The sequence below is a fragment of the Wolffia australiana genome, chromosome 14, assembly GCF_029677425.1.
Source record: "Wolffia australiana isolate 7733 chromosome 14, ASM2967742v1".
Taxonomy (NCBI): domain Eukaryota; kingdom Viridiplantae; phylum Streptophyta; class Magnoliopsida; order Alismatales; family Araceae; genus Wolffia; species Wolffia australiana.
The window spans coordinates 12,393,362-12,412,323 of NC_135848.1; the positions used below are offsets into that span (position 1 = coordinate 12,393,362).

General features: G+C 40.3%; 2 protein-coding genes across 2 annotated transcripts; one reads left to right on the top strand and one right to left on the bottom strand.

Moving 5' to 3' along the window:
• Nucleotides 1–10,276: 10,276 nt before the first annotated feature.
• On the bottom strand, nt 10,277–11,661 carry CAO (chloroplast signal recognition particle component (CAO)). The gene has a single exon (XM_078586141.1). The coding sequence runs from the start codon at nt 11,606–11,608 to the stop codon at nt 10,454–10,456; it is 1,155 nt and encodes a 384-aa protein (XP_078442267.1). The 5' UTR covers nt 11,609–11,661; the 3' UTR covers nt 10,277–10,453.
• A 676-nt stretch (nt 11,662–12,337) lies between these two features.
• Nucleotides 12,338–16,015, top strand: LOC144712262 (ATP-dependent zinc metalloprotease FTSH 1, chloroplastic-like). Its single transcript, XM_078586489.1, has 4 exons — nt 12,338–13,728; nt 14,147–14,577; nt 14,647–14,818; nt 15,626–16,015. The coding sequence occupies exons 1-4, from the start codon at nt 12,442–12,444 to the stop codon at nt 15,845–15,847; spliced, it is 2,112 nt and encodes a 703-aa protein (XP_078442615.1). The 5' UTR covers nt 12,338–12,441; the 3' UTR covers nt 15,848–16,015.
• Nucleotides 16,016–18,962: the final 2,947 nt, after the last annotated feature.

Below are 18,962 nucleotides of genomic sequence, written 5' to 3' on the forward strand. Positions count from 1 at the left end.
TTTTCTACATCATTCAATCTCTCTAAAAATTTTCTACATCATCGAAAATTGTTCTCTTTGAAATTTCTATACATCATTTAAAATTTATCTCTCTCCCTGAAAATTTTCTACATTATTTAAAATTATTATCTTTGGTATTTGTATAGATGATTTAAAATTTATTTCTATGAAAATTTTCTAAGGCATTCAAAAGAAACACCTTGCTAAAATTTATCTATTACATTGATACAAAAGATTTCTCTGGAAATTTTCAACAGTAGAAACATTAATATTTGTTTTTCAACTTCAAAAGCAGTAAAAATTAACTCTCATTCCGCATTTTCTACTACAGTAAACATCAACGTTTTATTATCAAAATTTGACATCATTAAATACATTTTTTCCAAATTTATACTCCATTTATCTTTCTGAAAAATTAAAGTATACAAAATTTAAAGTATCTTCAATTTTCTATCACATCAAAATCTTTAAAATCCTATCAAAGTTTATTAGAGTAAATATTAGTTCTTTAAATATTCAGTTCTTAATTTCCTACTAAATATCTAAATAACAAATTATTTTTAGAGATTCGTTTGCTGAAATCAAAATTTCAAAACCATTTTTGGAATGTTGGCTGAAGCTAAACAATCTAAACTATGAGAAATTTTTAAATGTCTCCCTAATTTGAAGTATCAATTCTTCACAAAAGACCCCATTAGTGATATTTAATGAAAAATTATTATATTTTTTACGAGTCCATGGAACATAAAGTAGAATCCTAGAAGAACTTTTGCAAGGGACAAAGGTATTCAGATTTCAGGTTGAAACAAAAAAGGGAGGTCATATTTATCTATTAGAAATATGGAGAAAGATTTGAGACGTAGAATCTTTCATGATGTATTGACATCCTTCACGAACTAAGGTCCAGTTATGGGTCCTCCGGAAGAGGACTCAAAGAAAAGAGTTAAATATGTATCCGTTGTGTATATTTTTGATAGTGTTATGAGATGAGGATACAAACACTACATATGGTACCTATAACTTGAACTATGCATTGGTTTAGCTGAAGATCATTCAGAATCATAGTGACACATTTTGGCCAGATTAAAAAAACAAATAGGTTAGTTCTAAAACCAGGATAAAACATTGTCTCCTAGTGAGAAGAGTGGTAAGAATTAATCTGCGAATATAACTGCAGAATTTGGAAGAAGATGATAAAATATTTTGGAACACCATCTCAATCACCTTTCCTTGCATTACTAAAATGTTTTTTTATGGAGATGTAACATAAAATTATATTTGTTTATTTTCACGTTCATAGTCATGCCTGTGTGAAGATGCTTACCTTAGATCCTTATCTTCTGCCAAGATCACGGTGATTTGCGAGTGCCGGTAGGCTCCCCCTCTTCACTAATGTTTCTCCCCACACACCCCAAGAACACACTTGATGGATCTTAAAACTCACTATCTTTCAATCAGCCCACACAAGTAGGAAGCAAGTTCAAGATGAAATTCACAGTGATCCAGACCTCTATTTATAGATCAGAGGGTGTGGATGGAAAGAGGAGGGAGAAGACAAAGCAGTTCTGGGAATTTAAGCTCAATTGGAGTTGTAGATCATAAGATATAACCATTTGAAGTTGGAGCAATCCTACCCCTTGATTTTTCTCTCTCCTCATCATCCGCTTCCTCGTTTCCCATTTTTTATTAAACAGCCACGTCGTTCAAAGTTTCCATGTCTTCTCCTCTTCTGCACGAGGACTTCTCATCTTCCACGTTCAAACTTCTCTTCTTCTACGCCACGTGTACCTGCATTTGGAAAAAGACAAAAAAAAGAATCATTCTATTCTAAAAAAATTTACTTTATTCTTCTTGAGGATGGCGTGGCGGTGATAACCTGCAAATTAACATGATTCATTTATGAATTTTACATTATATTTATGTATTTTAGTGAATATATTTGCATGTTATCATATTAAAATGAAGATAAAACACTTACATTTTGATTTTACTATTATTTATGATTTTTACCATTTTTTACATGGAATTTAACCTCAATTCAGTGAAGAAATATTTTTTGCAGGGCTTTAAATACTTGGGTAAAGTTTGGTAAGGGTTTTCCTAATTTTTCTAGAATTTTTCCATATTTTTTATATAATTTTTTAATCATTATATAGCCAAGAAATGATTTTTACATATTTAAATAACACATATTTAATTTATTTGGCATTTATAGTATATTTAAATATTTACCAAGGGGCATCCACGTCATTCGCCCAAAATTTGGGCGAATAAATGGATGTATTTAATTAAATAAGAATAGAGAGAGAGAATGAGCGTTATTGGTTCATTATGGCATCGCAAATTGCGATGCCATAACGAATCAATCATAGATCATAATAATCTATGTGGCACGCAAGGCGACGGAATTTTTATAGTCCTTAGCGCGTGCCATGCACGTGCTAACCGACATTCCTTTTAGAAAATGACACTTTACGGCGTCGATTTTCTGCGTATAAGCGGAAATCGACGCTGTAAACAATAAAAAAATTAAAACGGTATGCTCACCGCCCCTTTTTTTTATTATAGGATAAGTCAAAAATTGTGGCCACCGACACACGTGGAAAAAAAGAAGAGAGAGAGAAGAATAAGTCAAACATTGCGGCTGACGAAAAAAATAAAATCTTTATTCTTTTGTTTTTTAGGCAGGGTGACGTGGCGTCCATTTAACTACTTAAATGGGAGAATATTCTCCAATCATTGCGGGCGGTGGACGCGCACAATGACGTGTCAGAGCGCGATCCGAGACGGCAGAAAATGAGAAAAAAATATGGCAACCAATGAAAAAATGACACTTCCAAACTTCTTGGAGGAGAGAGAAATAAATCTAACGGCCTAGATTAATCCTCACTAAAACCTTGATATCTTGAGATCTAGACGTCCGATTGGGCTGAAATTTTGAGGGTAGGTTTGTCTTTTCTCCCTCTACAATCCAGACGGTTGGATCTTTAAATGGAGGTCTGGAAATGGGCAAAAATCACTTTTGGAGGCTCTCCCCAAGCAATTGGCCAGGAAGGACACAGGAGGGATTCCCCAAATTCTTCACTTTCTCTCTCTAGGTTAATTTGTTTAGTTTCTCTCTCTAGATTTTGATTTTTATTTTTTAGGAATTTAATTTAATATATAAAAAACCTAAAAATAAAATTTGAATCGAAAATTCATCTATCTTGAAGTCCAAATTAAAAATCCCTTTCTTAATTATTTAATTCCCAATTTTAATTCATAAAAAATGTTTTAATTTTTTTTAATAATTGGGAAATTAATAATCTGAATTAATCTGAGATTAAAATTAAAATATTCATATCTTGAATTTTCTGACCGAAATATTAAAAATCAAAATTAAGTTTTACTTAAATTTGACTAATTAAAGAATATTATTAAGGATAATTAAGATTTATTAATTGCAAAATTAAATCATCTTTGAGTTAATTCATTGAAATTGGATAAAAATTCTCATTTGTTGCCTCCTTGTGGTTCGACCCCGCACTTGCTCTGCATTCTATATTCAGTGATTAAGGGAAATTATAAGTTTTATTGTATAAGTCTAAATCCAAAATCAACGACATCTTTACGCGCATTTTTAGGCTTATCAGGCGGCGCGTCAGCGCATGTCGCATCAGTTTTTTTTATTCAGTCAATAATGGACATGTGCAAGCCTCGTGTGCACATGCGGGCCACGTGTACACGTGGCGTAGTGCGTGTAGCCACGTCGCCCGCTGCTATATCAAAAAAATAGCTTCTTTTGTTATTCGTCCACGTCGCCCCTACATGAGAAAGTTCAAATTTTTGATTTTTTAGTCATTATTCCAATCATCGCTTCGTGAATCGCGAAGCCATGATTGCGCGGAGAAATGATTGGCTGTCACCTATCATCAGCGCTAGCTGTGATTCGTTGTTTGATGAATCGAACGGTGACATGTGGCGGTGTGGAGATAAAAGGGCTAAAAAATATTTTAAAATTCATATTAAATAAAATATAAGCCCAAAAATACATATAAATATATATGGACTTAGAAAATTCATATCTTTCCAAGTTTAATGTCAAAAAATTCGTGAAAAATCATTTTCCATATCAAAAAATTATATTCTTTTAGAATCTATTGTCATAAAATTCTCAAAAAATGTACAAAAATACAGAAAATTCAGAACATCATCATAAATATAGATTTAATCATTTTAAGTTTGATAACATGTAAATATGAGTAATTTAATGTAAATAAACATGTAAATAGGATCATAGAGGATACTTAAAATGCATGTTATCAAAAAGAAGAAAGGACAAAATGAGAAGTAAATGGAGATGATGGTGGTGAGATGAAGGGATGTGCTCAATGAGGTCAAGGGTAATATGATAAGAAAATGGTGGAAATGATAAGGTATGGAGAAAAGGAAAGGAGGAACCCTAGAGGATTTGATCGATGTTGAAGATGAGAAGATGCCATAGCCATTCCGTTGATGTTCCGTTGTCGTTATCACCCGAAAATCACCAAAGAATCACTCTTTCTCACAAAAAATTCACATTAAGTATCAATCAAAAGTGTCCACACAAACAGGCTCATAACCCTTTCAACATAAAAGAAACATGCAATTACAAAGAAAATAAACCGTCGGCAGTTTATGAGAAAGTGGTGGAGAGATCGGGGGTTCACATAAAGAAAGTTGTGGGTAAATGTGAGGGAGAGAGGTTATGAGAAAAGTCAATTTGGAAGTAATAGAGAATAGATAAAGAAAGAAAATTAGAGAGGGAAGAGAATGGTGGAATAGTCAACAATAGTTGTCGGTTAAGAGGATTAGAGAATGGTTGAATAGTCAACAATAGTGGGTGGTTAAGAGGTTAAGAAGATAGAAAGAGAGAGAACAATTGGAGAATAAAATTCAAAGAAAAAGGCTCAGTGAGGAGAGAGAGAATAAAAGTCAGTTATGTATATATTTGACCATAAACACGATACAAAGTATCAGGATGAGTAACGATTGATTAGGTGAGGAAAAATTTTAACCAATACAAATGTTAGGTTCTGCACGAGAGGGGATAATGTGGTTGAAATAAGAGAGAGATGCATGAGAGGAATATAGATAATGTTTGAATGAGAAATCATATATTGATCTTCTATTGACAATAAAGATAAAAAATACCAAGTGTTTTATAAAGTTTTGAATATGACATTGGAGTTCCTGATAACAAAATTCTAAATGTTCTTAGCTTGGATGCATCAACAAGACCGCGAAAGTGATTGTGTAGCGAAGATGAGATCCCCCATATAAGAGGAGTTTGGCTCAAGGAAGAAGATGAATTTCAATCCCACGATAAGATATTGGAAATACCAGAGAAGGTATTCTCTTATATTTTTGGCATGCATTAGACTAACCAAAATGACCAATTAGGGTATGAAGATTTATGATAGAGTTGAAATAATTCTTTGTATCTTGAGCACAAGGTGTATATTGGCACCCCACTTGCCTCTAGGTAAACTCGGTCCTTGATTAACTAACTCATATGGTGATATAGTTCACCGAGTCATTAGCGTCATTCACTAGATTGATACATTAGCCAAGAGGATTATACACAAAATATTATGGATGCCTATCAATATAATCTAATTTTAGGGAGTTCTATGAAAATTACCCAAAGAGCATATACAGGAGAGAGTGTTCATTTTGGGTGCCCATGAAAGACTGAGCACCCTTCCCTCTATTATTTTGGTCTCTCAATGCTGAATTCTAATAAGACTAGATGATGAAGAGATCCTCTCAAATTTAAAGTAGTACTACTCAAGGGAATAATGAAGAGATCCAATGTTCTAAATACTGTGTGGTTACATTTGGAAGACATGCATATGAATGGCTTGTGGAGGCTCGTACAAGGAATCCAGTGGTAGAATAATCTGTTATGATCATCTAATGATTTGTTTTTATCCTGCATGATATATTTTTATTTAAGTTACTTTTTTTGTTCAATCAATTTTATATCGTCAATTTAGCCTATAAAATACAACTAGGTGGATCCACTCTTCCTATATATACTCTTTTAGGCTTATCAATTTTAGGCTTATTAATAAGCATAAAATACAATTTTAGGCTTATCAATTGTAGGATTTGATTTATGAGTTTCTCTTTAGAGACAAAAAAACATTAGATGCAATAATAAGTGCATATTTGATGGACTTTGAACCAAATTATTTAATATAACATTTTTTCCTAAAAAACTACAAATACAAAATTCATGACATGATAAAATAAACTGAAATTTTAATTTAATGTTACTATGAAATATTTTAATTAGTTGATTAGAAAGTTTCTCTCCATATGATTCTTGGTATATTTCCATAAATAGATAAAGACATTCATTTTACCCAATATACATCCTATTTTGATATTATATATTTATTTTAATTCTTATATATGATACATTATATCTTCAAATTTTCAGATAGCTTCTGATTACTATATAATTTTGAAATGTTTATCTAAAAGCCTTCAAATTTTATGTTAAAAGTTTAATGTATTTTATAGAAAATAAAGAATAAATCAAATTTCAAATTTAATGAAATATAAACATCCAGTAATATCATAATAAACATCAATAATTTCTTATCTCAATTAAAATGAATGTCCAAATTATATACCCATTTATCACTTTGTCTTAAATGGAAAGGGAATAGTTGATTATTGCTGAACAAAAAATGTACTTGTCCCTTGTAATGTTGCCCATTTCACATGTGCCACACTCAATTGTTTTTAATAGAATTGGTTAAATAAAAAATAATTTTAGAACTCATATTAAAGGATCTCCCAATATTGGATATAGAAGTTTCAAATTCTACTGTGCATTTGACGTGGATCACCCCTTCAGACATGAAGCTTCCCTTGTTCATGAGTTGAGATAGTGCAGAAAATGCTATTGCCTTACCATTTGAAAAGGCATCAAATCCTTTGGAGGAGGCGGCTGGTTTTGAAATTGTGATTGACATGAAAAATGCGATAATGTGCATAGAAAAATACAAAAATAATTATAGCCGAGCTCAATTCCTCAAGAGAGACATGTTGAGCCTTTCAAGTGACCATCATCTACATGTATCCATCTGATCCTCAGTATGTCAAATATCCTCTTTTAACTAGATGACCCCCGTTATTAATCAACCAAATTATTTCATTATTATGATTGCATCAAGAGGGGAGGAAAGGAGAATAAGGAAGGACACGAATAATTCTCATTGGTGTGAATTTTAGCTAGGGCTATCTCCTATTGAAACCAAATGAGAATTTTCATTTGGTTCATGACTATTTGAATATTCCAACATCCAAAAGACCATTTGAATGTGACTTTGGCCCATGTATCAGCCTAGTTAATGACCTCAATGACCCAATAACCTTTATTGGTCAATCTTATTAATTATTTACGTAAACATATATATTATTTAATCAAGGATAAAGTTAAAGCCAACTGATATATTGAATTACCAACTCATTGGGTGACAAGCTAAACTTCATGTTCTAGGTGATGCACACGAGTATCTTAATTTTATGATGCGATATTTTTATTCATAGTTTCCTACAGATATAGCTCTTCATCTCTTCACACTCTTAGGATGAGTTAGGGTATGGCCAACTATCAAAGCTTAATCACTAATCCTAGTTAGCAATAATTAAAAATCATTAAATAAATCTTCAATCAAATATTCTAATACCTTGGGCGAGGACTTGATCACATTGTCTTCCTTGAGTTATCTCCTCTTATACCAATGTAGGATGATTTCATCTTTACCACTCAATTATATTCGCAAAGTTCTTGCTAAATTTGAGCTGATAAAGCCTGGAATTCCATCAAGTGAATCAATTTGATGGTATTGTATAATACCATTCATAAATTCATACAGATAAATTCAGTAATCAATTCCCTTAAAGAGCACCAACTATAATTCATTATTATCTTTAGGCTAATGACTATGGGATTAGCTATACTCATTATATGGGAGGACTAGATAATGTTATATTATCCAAATATTATGATGTCCTTATAAAGTATACTTTCAATAGGATTATTTAAAAGATATGCTTAAAGGTTAGTGATCTTAGTATTATCATAAAATCATAATTCACTTTTTCGGATAATGTATTCATAGAGTTCATTATGAGAATCAAATGTGCATAATAATTATTTTATAAATAAATATTGAATGAGATGTGGAATGTGTGATTGGATTACTGGCCACATACATTTCAATCACAAATGACCCGTGCCATATGATACCACTATCAATAACCCTAAATCCATGATCCAAACTTCATTTTTTGACAGGGTTTTATTTTTTATATTCCTGAAAATCTTGAATTTGTCGTTCTATTCTCTCCGCCAATGCCTTAAAAAAACCATTGTTGTAATGGATTACTCGAGTTGGCAATTTTCTCCATGGTTATGCCAATGGTCACATTGACATGGTACCCCATGGATGCAAAGTGCAAACACAAATACATAATAGCAATTGAATGATATTTTAAAATTTCCTAATTACATAACAAACTAATACTATTATATGTTCAATTTGATGGAAATTATGTGGCCTAAAAGGCAATCACACTATTATGTTTGACTTATGTTCATTGGATTAAACTCTATTCATTATTGTTGATGTATGATGTTTATAATGAATTCCTTAAATACATATAATGATTGAGTGAATTATGATGAGAAAAAAATACAAACACCACTGGTCTCATAAAATATGTTCTTAATATTCCTATTTGAAAGATACTCAAGATAGACATTAGAATGTCTAGCCATGATAATATTGTTTAGGCCCCACTCTTATGAGAAGTATGGCAGATCCTATAGTCGTAAGTGTGGAGACACTATGGATAGATAGTGGGTGCTCTTTAGTAGAAAGAGTTTGTTGAATTATTCCGCATGAATCTCTGAGTGATAATAGGTCTAACCCTAAATTGAATTGATTCATGTGACTATTGTGTAAGAGGTTCATGAACCTGAGACACCAAAGACATATTGTGGTGGATGGATGTAGATTAACTATGACCTATAAGTTCTTATTCATGTAATCATAAATTGTCTTAGCTCAGGTGCAATAAGAAGTTTGTGTACAAGATTGAGTGGTCAAGATGGGATTTTTTGCTCTTGGTATAGGTGGATACAACTCAAGGAAGATGATGCGATGAAGTCCTTGGCCAAGTAGTGGAAAATTGGAGTAGTTCTCTGATGATGTATCACATCACATGAGTACTAACAAAGATTACCTATTAGGATTTGAAATTGACCATACCCTAAGTCGTATCAAAGTGTCAAGTGGACTAGGGATATTACATATATGGTAACAGATGACATTAAGGCTCCATGAGAGAGTTATCATAATGCTTCATGTCTTTTAGGGCACAAGGTGTAGCTTGGGATCCCACGGGCTGACGACTTAAATAATCCATTGTATCAAATCGATCATTAATTAATTAATCTATATGTGATATATTCGATCAATAAGGTTATCATAATAAAGGTTGTTGGGTTGTTGACATTACTAATGAGATTTATAATTGGGCACAAGGGATCACACGCACAAGGCTTCTAACACTAGTGGATATACTTTAAGTTTGAGATTTTTATTAATTGTTCTTAGAGATGGGGTCTTTTGTTAAAATTTCCCAAAACTTTTGTGCAAATCTCTCCAAACAGTATAAATAGTTGGGGAGTTCCCTCATCTGATACCCCAACGAGTTATTGTTGAGTGCCCGCCTTCTTGAGTGTTGCTGCTAGTGAGATTGGATGGTGAGGTAATCGTATCGGCTTCCTAGTGGATCAGTTCTAGGGAGTGAAGAGGATTTCTGGCGACTCAGCTTTGAACATCATGTGGAAACATCTAAAGCCAAGGCATCAGAATAGCTTGAAGAAACTCATCAGAAGAACCAAGTGATTACTTAAGTTGTCCTGCGCCAGGCGATCTAGTCATTTGTATTTTGTGGTTTTAAAATCATTTTCAACTCAGCATTATGCGGCATATTGTCGGTCGAAGCCACAAATCCCAACACAAATTACAACTCAGAAATTTGGGAAAAACCCACACCTACAATAGATCTCGAAGATCGTCATCCAACTTCTGAGACGAAGGTGAACATCAAATAATTACGATTATAGCAACCGATTCCCGACACTGGAAAATGTGGACCACGATAATCAGAGATCTATAGTAACCGATATTAGTACTATAGCAACCGATATCTTGCAAACAGTACCATGAACCGGCAATGAGGATCCCTGAGTACACTAATAGAATTCAAACGGACCACGGTAAATCTCCTGATGGGCTTTTAAGCCAGGCCCATTATGACAAGGAAGAAGAACGACAAACCTTCTTCCTCACTAGCTCAGCGCCGAAAAAAATCTCACTACAAACTGAAAACCCATCCAAGCCGATCAATTCAAGTTACCGGCGGTGGCAGTGGTGCCTTCCTTAGCCTTAAACTCCTCAACGAGCAGAGGATCGACGTTCTCAGCGGGCTCCCAGGTGGCCTCCTCGATATCGACCCACTTGACGAGATACTCCACGCCGCCGCCGCCGCCGCCGCCGCCGCCGGCGGCGGCGGCGGGGCGGGATCCGATCACCGCCTCGGCCTCGCCGTACTCGAGCCCGGCCTCAAAGTCCGCGATCAGGTCCTCCGCCACCCAGCCCGCCTTGACCCACTCTCTCTCGCCGCCGTCCTTCCACTGGACGAGATACTCTCTTCTGTCTCCTCGCCCCCGCGCCTCGAGCAGCTCGGCCACCTCGGCGAACTCGAAGACGGCCTTCTCGAGCTCGACAATGGCGGCCTCCAAGGCCACCCGCTTGGCGAACCCGGCCGGGCTCGCGCGCGGGGTCTTGGCGAGCACCTCACGAGCCAGCTCGAGCGCCGACCGGCCCGCGGCGTCGCCGGCCGCGGGGTCCGCGCCGAGCTCGAGCAGGGCCTTCACCGCCGCGGGCCGCGCGTAGCCGGCGGCCATGTGCAGCGGCCTGAGGCCGCCGCCGGCGCGGTCGCGGCGGTCGAGGTCGGCGCCGGCGGCGGCCAGCGCGCGCACGCAGGGCTCGGAGCCGAGGCCGGCGGCGAAGTGCAGCGCGGTGCGGCCCTCCGGGTCGGTGGCGTCCGGGTCGCGGGCGGTGGCGGGGTCGGCGAGGAGGGCGGAGAGGGCGGCGTCGTCGGCCTTCTTGGCGGCGGTCCACCAGGGGGTCTCGTACTCGGCGACCACGTCGGCGGCGACGGCGGCGGCGGGGACCCAGGACGGCGCGTGGCCGTCTTTCCACTCGATGAGGAACTCGGTGGCGGGACTCGGCTCGTCGGGCTGAGTCGGGGCGGACCGGCTGCCGACGATTCGGCTGACCTCGCCGAAGGCCTCGTCCGGCTCGGGGAACTGGTCTTGGAAGGCGGATCGGACGCGGCGGCGCGGCGCCGCCGGTCGGGCGGTGGCGATCGAGGAGGAGGAAGAAGAGGGAGATGAAGAAGAGGGAGAGGAAGAGGAGGGGGAGAAGAGGAGAGGGGGGCGGAGGAGGCGGAGGTTGAGGCGGAGGAGAGAAGGGTTGGCGAGGAGCGCCTCCATCGCCGGCCGCGGAGAGAGGCGGAGAAGAGAGACAACGGGATTTCAGCTTGGCCGTGGATAAGAAACCATATCTCCGGGGATCTGGACCGAGTGCTTATTGGGTCGGGCCTTTTCCTTGCCACGTGGCGGTTCTTTTTTGGCTGGGCTGGTTTGGCCCGTTAAGGCTTGGGCCGTCTGGGCCTTTTGCCACGTGGCAGTTTTCGATTGGGAGAGGCTTGTTTGAAACAGTTATGGGTTGGGCTTGGGCCATGCATCTGTTCTTGTTTTGAACATGACTCCATTCCCCTCTGAATATCTCTCTCTGGACCAACTCTCTCTTTCCCTCTCATTCTCCTCTCCAAATTTATCCAGTCGTACCTGATTGGGCCATTTTCACATTGGACCAAAAGTAGGCCCAATAAAAATACCAACAATTCAGAAGATGCCGTCCACAAGGTACCTCTTTTGGAGCCAATTACCTCCCTGTAAAGTGTGGACAGATAATAACAACGTGGCAGTTCTGCGGACAAGGTCTGTTTTTTGGCCCATAAAACCCATGAAAAATTCGCCTAATTTGTAAAGATAATCTCAGCGAGACCCGTTAAATCTACTATTGGACAGATTAAGGCCACGTGGCCCCCCAGATCTGCGGCAGTAGCGCGGGCCACGTCACCCTCTTCGTCTTCCTCGCGCTATCCACAACTCAACAACCGGCGCTGGTTCTGCCCAAGAAATAGGCCGAAAATCTCCCCTTCTTCATAAATTTCTCTCTCGTCGAGGCGAGCTTTAGAGAGAGAAAGGGAGGTAAAGAGAGAGAGAGAGAGAGAGGAAGGGGAGCTCGAGATCGGTCGTTAATGGCGTCAACGAGCTACTCGATTCTGTCGTCGACGGTCTCCGGCGATCGACTCCGGCGGCGTGCGAGCTCGAAGAACAGGCCGCCGAGGGCTTCCCGACCGCTGATCGTCGTGCCGTCGGCGAGGCTACTCCCGAGCGCCGGAAAACGCGCCGGAGCGGCGGCGGCGGCGGCGGCGGCGGCGATCGTCTTCTCCGCGGCGGCGACCCCCGCCGGCGCCGCCGATCCCGCTGCCGTGCCGGCGGCGGCGGCTCCGGTCATGGAAGCCGCCAGGCCGGCCCCGTCCTCCTCCTCCGATCCCTTCTCCCAGGCCGCGCTCACCGCCCCCAACCCTAACCCTAAATCCGATTTGGGGCTCCCCGAGGGGTACCAGTGGCGCTACAGCGAGTTCCTCGCCGCCGTGAAGAGCGGCAAGGTGGAGCGCGTCCGATTCAGCAAGGACGGCGCCGCTCTGCAGCTCATCGCCGTGGACGGGCGGCGCGCCGCCGTGGTCGTCCCCAACGACGGCGATCTGATCGACATCCTGGCCGCCAACGGGGTGGACATCTCGGTCTCGGAGGGAGATCAGGAGAACGGGCTGCTCAGCGTGGTGGGTAATCTCCTCTTCCCTCTGCTGGCCTTCGGCGGGCTGTTCTACCTCTTCCGCCAGGCGCAGAGCGGCGGCCCGGGCGGCCCCGCCGGCCCCATGGACTTCGGCCGGAGCAAGTCCAAGTTCCAGGAGGTGCCCGCCACCGGGGTCTCCTTCGTCGACGTCGCCGGCGCCGATCAAGCCAAGCTTGAGCTCCAAGAGGTGGTCGATTTCCTCAAGAACCCAGACAAGTACACCGCTCTGGGGGCCAAAATTCCTAAGGGCTGCCTCCTCGTCGGCCCCCCCGGCACCGGGAAGACTCTCCTCGCCCGTGCCGTCGCCGGCGAAGCCGGCGTCCCCTTCTTCTCCTGCGCCGCCTCCGAATTCGTTGAGCTCTTCGTCGGAGTGGGAGCTTCCAGAGTGAGGGATCTCTTCGACAAGGCCAAGGCCAAGGCTCCCTGCATTGTCTTCATTGATGAGATCGACGCCGTGGGGCGGCAGCGCGGCGCTGGGCTCGGCGGCGGCAATGACGAGCGGGAGCAGACCATCAACCAGCTCCTCACTGAGATGGATGGCTTCTCTGGGAACAGCGGCGTCATCGTCCTCGCCGCCACCAATCGCCCTGATGTTCTTGATTCCGCCCTTCTCCGGCCTGGCCGATTCGATCGCCAGGTCACCGTCGATCGCCCCGACGTCGCCGGCAGAGTCCGCATCCTTGAGGTAATTCTATCATTCCAATTTTCCAATTCGAGATTTTCCTCCGAATTCAAACCTTTTGAAGAACAACATCCTGGTTAAAGATGAAAAGTAGCCCCCTTGCTATCAGCTATAGCTTTTAGCACAGCTGGCAAGCACTTGAATCTAACAAAACCCATCAACTCTAGATTCTGCCAGTTTCTGATATGGAAATTTGTTTATTGTTTATGATGATGGTAAGATTGACGTTCCCAGATAGAACCTCAACCTGACAATTCATATTCTGATACCATTATCGAATGGTGTATAGCTGTTCTATAGTTCATCGTTGTTTTTGATGGCTGATATTGTTCTATTATCCTTGCACATATGGATCAATGAGGATATTGACCACTGGTCAACTTCATGTGCTCTTGTTGCTGAGAACTTGTCCCTGTATCAGGTTCATTCGAGGGGGAAGGCCCTGGGGAAGGACGTGGACTTTGAGAAGATTGCAAGGAGGACGCCAGGGTTCACCGGTGCAGACCTGCAGAACCTGATGAACGAGGCGGCCATTCTGGCGGCGCGAAGGAACCTGAAGGAGATCAGCAAGGATGAGATCGCCGATGCATTGGAGAGGATAATCGCCGGCCCAGAGAAGAAGAACGCCGTCGTCTCGGAGGACAAGAGGAAGCTCGTGGCCTACCACGAGGCCGGGCATGCGCTGGTGGGGGCTTTGATGCCGGAGTACGACCCTGTGGCGAAGATCTCCATCGTGCCTCGTGGGCAGGCTGGCGGGCTGACCTTCTTCGCCCCAAGCGAAGAGAGGCTCGAGTCAGGGCTCTACAGCAGGAGCTACTTGGAGAATCAGATGGCGGTGGCCCTCGGGGGGAGGTGAGAAAGATGAGGATTTCTGCATGGAGCTGAACTTGTGGGTACTGAGTAACGAGTGTTATGGTGCAGGGTGGCGGAGGAGGTGATCTTCGGGAAGGAGAAGGTGACGACGGGGGCTTCCAACGACTTCATGCAGGTGTCGCGAGTGGCGAGGCAGATGGTGGAGCGCCTCGGCTTCAGCAAGAAGATTGGGCAGGTTGCCATTGGTGGCGGTGGCGGTAACCCTTTCTTGGGCCAGCAGGTCAAAATCCTTCCTACTTTTTCTTTTCCATCATTGTCATCATCTTTATCATTGTCAAACTTTGCTTCTGCTTCACCTTCTTCCCGAAATCGTTTGCATATTCATCTTCTTCATGTCTTTTCGTCATCGTTTTCATCTTTATTTTCTTGATCTAATTCATCACCATCATCCACTTCTTCTTCATCTCCTCTCATCATCATTTTCATGCTCATCTTCTCCATCTCTTCTCATCATCATTTTCATCCTCGTTTTCTTCATCTTTTTCATCTTCTTGATCTTCTCCATCATCATTGTCACCATCATCCTCTTCCTCTTCATCTCTTCTCATCATTATTTTCATGTTTATCTTCACCTTTTCCATCATCATGATCATCTTATTCATCAGCATCGTTGCCATCGTCTTCTTCTTCTTCTTTAACATCATTGTTGTCATCAATATCCAAATTTTTATCATCACCAGCAGCGTCAGCATCATTCTTCTTCCTCATCTTTTTCCTATTCATCATCACCATCATTGCTCTTATTTTCTCCTTCATTATCTACTTATTCATCATCATCACCTTAATTCATCTTCTTCCTATTGATCCTCATCATCATCTACTTCTTCACAATCGTCATCAGGATCATCATCGCCATTATCTTCTTCGTCACTATCGCCCATCATTCCTCTGTTTCTTTTTTGCCCGCTTCTTTATCTTCTTCATCCCCATCATCGTTGTCGGCATTCTTATCATCAGCATCATCATCATTATCTTCACCATCATCAAGGCTCAAATTCTTCTTGTTCTGCCTGTTTCTTCGTGGCAGATGTCGACCCAGAAGGACTACTCAATGGCGACGGCCGATGTGGTGGACGCAGAGGTGAGGGAGCTGGTGGAGAAGGCCTACGCGAGGGCGAGCCACATCATCAACACCCACATTGACATCCTGCACAAGCTTGCACAGCTGCTCCTTGAGAAGGAAACTGTCGATGGTGAAGAGTTTATGAGCCTCTTCATTGATGGAAAAGCTGAGCTCTTCGTTGCCTGAGACATCTCTCTCTAAAGACAAATATTCCTGTAAACCAGACCATAGATTTCCATGTAAGTGATAGGGGAAGTGATGTTCTACCATTGCTTCTCAAGAACACATGAAAGTTAAGATTTTTAAACTTTCAACGATTGGATTTTATCCCTAGAAAAGGGTGATTTGTATGAACTTAGTTCTTCCTCAGCTTAAAAAGAATGCGAGAATTTTGTAAAGAACAAAACGTAGCCACTAGAACTGTGCTCCAGTAGCACCAAGTGAACACTCCTTGTTTGGTGGAGAGACCTAATTTTCAAAATTGAAGTTCCTGGGGGGGAGTTATATTGCAGTTATATTGCTAGTGAAACTGGGTCAAATAAACAATTGAAAAAAATGTTGGGATGGAGACTTCTAAAATACATTGGTTTTAATTGGAAGTCTGAACAACAAAAGGAATCCATTAGTTTTATTTGATTAAATCGAATTATCTGATTTATATTCCGTAAGCTATTTCATTTTCCTCAAACATAAGTTCATTAACGACACTCTACAGACTATATCAATGTATCAGAACTCTCATCCCCTCACAGATTCGTAAACACATCCCCAAATTAGTTCAACTTTAGAAAAATGCGACTTAAACTCAAACCTAACACCCCTCAAACCAAAAGGGGTTTGAGGGACATAGTATTCAGAACTGTAGGAACATACTACTCTCAAAGACTACTCAGATATTAGTTTTATCTCTTTTGGCATAAATGGATATAAAGATACAAATTTCTATCCACCGTGAAAAGAAATAAAAAGGGAAAATATAGAGTCAAAGGAATGGAATGTGGATAAGGCAAGAGAAAATGATACATTGGGTAGTCAAAAAATTAATAAAATAATATCTGATAGACATAGTATGATTTATGGAATGAACTGGAAGGAGAGAAGGAAAGGTATCGGCATTAAGGTAGTATTTTATTAGGCGTGCATTATTTCCCTTTTTGGATTCAACACTAGTCTGGCAGGAGTTATATGTTCTCTCCGTCATTTGGAGATAGATGGTAACACTTGGTATCTCGCATGTGACAACAATATGATTTTAATAATACTCCAGGGGAAGGAAGTAAGCAGCCCAAATAATAAACACTTTGATAATTATTGATTTTATAAACTAGATAGGCCTCTTGAAACTATGGTGACTTGACAGTTACTGTACCTGGTGTGACACCTATAATATAGCTAATCAAATTTCCTATGCATATAATGTCTTATGAAATAAAAAATTAATTGAAAATAAGATTAGTATCAATTATTTACCATTTTTACATTCTAATAAATACTCTCTCCTCGTTAGTATGTTAGAGGAAAATGTCTTCCAAGGTGGCCCTTTTAAAAATCAAAATATGCGGACCTTACACCCCTTTTTTTGATACCTATGTTTAAGATATGGATAGGGTAGATATAATATTTGGCACTGGAGAGCTCAGGCTAGGAAATAAATAAAAAAACTGAATTCTACCTTTAGTGATGTAGCATGTGTATTAGGGATATAAACACGAAAATTGGGGAGCTAAAAATATACAACCATGATATAGAATTTGAAATTCAAACCCAGTAAGTTCAAGGCACTCGGATCATCTAGTTAGTTCATATCAGAAATAAATTACAGCATGTCCCTTTAAAAGACAAGAATGCCTATTAAAAAATACAAATTTCTGGATAAATAAGATTATCCACCCAAACTAATACCATTATATCCATAATATGGAACAATTCAACATCTTGATTATTTAGACTCCAAAAACTTGAGAAAAATTAAAGTCAACCTAAAAAGATGGAATATAGACGCAAATAACTGATAAAGAAGATTACACACCTCTTGTGGTAATACTTTATATGGAGGATGTGAGAAAGGCCCACTTAGGTCTGATAGGCTCTTTAGTCCTACCAGACCAAACACCTCTTCACTAAAGCACATTTCAACACAATTATTTGTGTCCCTTGTAGACTCCTCATCTTACTCATCTCCTCTATAAAAGGACATTTAAGCTTACCATTCCATTCCCATCAAGATATCAATGCATACATTATATCTCTTAAGTCTTCATTACCCTAGGGTTTCCCCACTTTCACAGTGCTCTCCCTAGGGTGACAGGGGTCCTCTTGCCACCCTACCATGTCTCTCATGCTCTCTCCCATCCTTTTTCCATTCCTCTACATTCCACATGGAATCTAAGCATAAGGCTGTATGTTCCTCCACTTCATGACATCGGTATCTTTCTTGTTGCACCACCACCATCATGATAGATAATAGGTGGCCTTCAAGCCAACCACACTTCTTTATCATGTTTAAGTTTTTTAACGTAAATGTTTATTGATTATTATTCTATGTCATGTTTATAATGAAATCCTTGAGTCCATGCAATTACTTAGTGAAGTATGATGATATCGTAATACAACTCCCATGATATGTTTATAATGAATTCCTTGATTATTATTCTCATGTCATTTCTATAATGCATTCTTACCTTCACCACTCAATCACCTTTGTGATTAGGAACTAAGATAACTCATTATAAACATAAGGGACCCATAAGTTGTGGTCAATACATCCCCATCAATGCAAAAGATGACTTTGATATATTAAATATTTAGATCAACTATGTAACTGTGACATGAATCATGTATCCGTGACATGAATTATGTAACCGGGATTTTATGCATTTCTTTGTCATGTTTAAGTTTTTTCAACGTAAATGCATTTTCTTGGTTCAAGAGGACTTTGACTCGAGAAAGAAAATGCATAAAATCCCTTAACATGGGAGTGCAGATATTGGAGAATATTCGCTCCAATGATCTCCATTAGGCATCAATACTAATTGAAATGATGGATTAAGGTTTTATTGTTAACCATACCCCAATTCATTTAAGAGTCTTTCACAAATGAAAGAATATACTTACATGGTAACTGATGATCATAAAGGTTACAACTATGTATCTTCTAGGACATGATGTGTACCCTACAACTCCACAGGCTGGAACTCAATGATGTGTGACTAACGACGTGTAGCCTATGAAGGTATAGTTAACTATAAATAAGGAGGTACATCCATTTCAGGCACCTGTGCTTGCCAATCTTGGGTGCCCC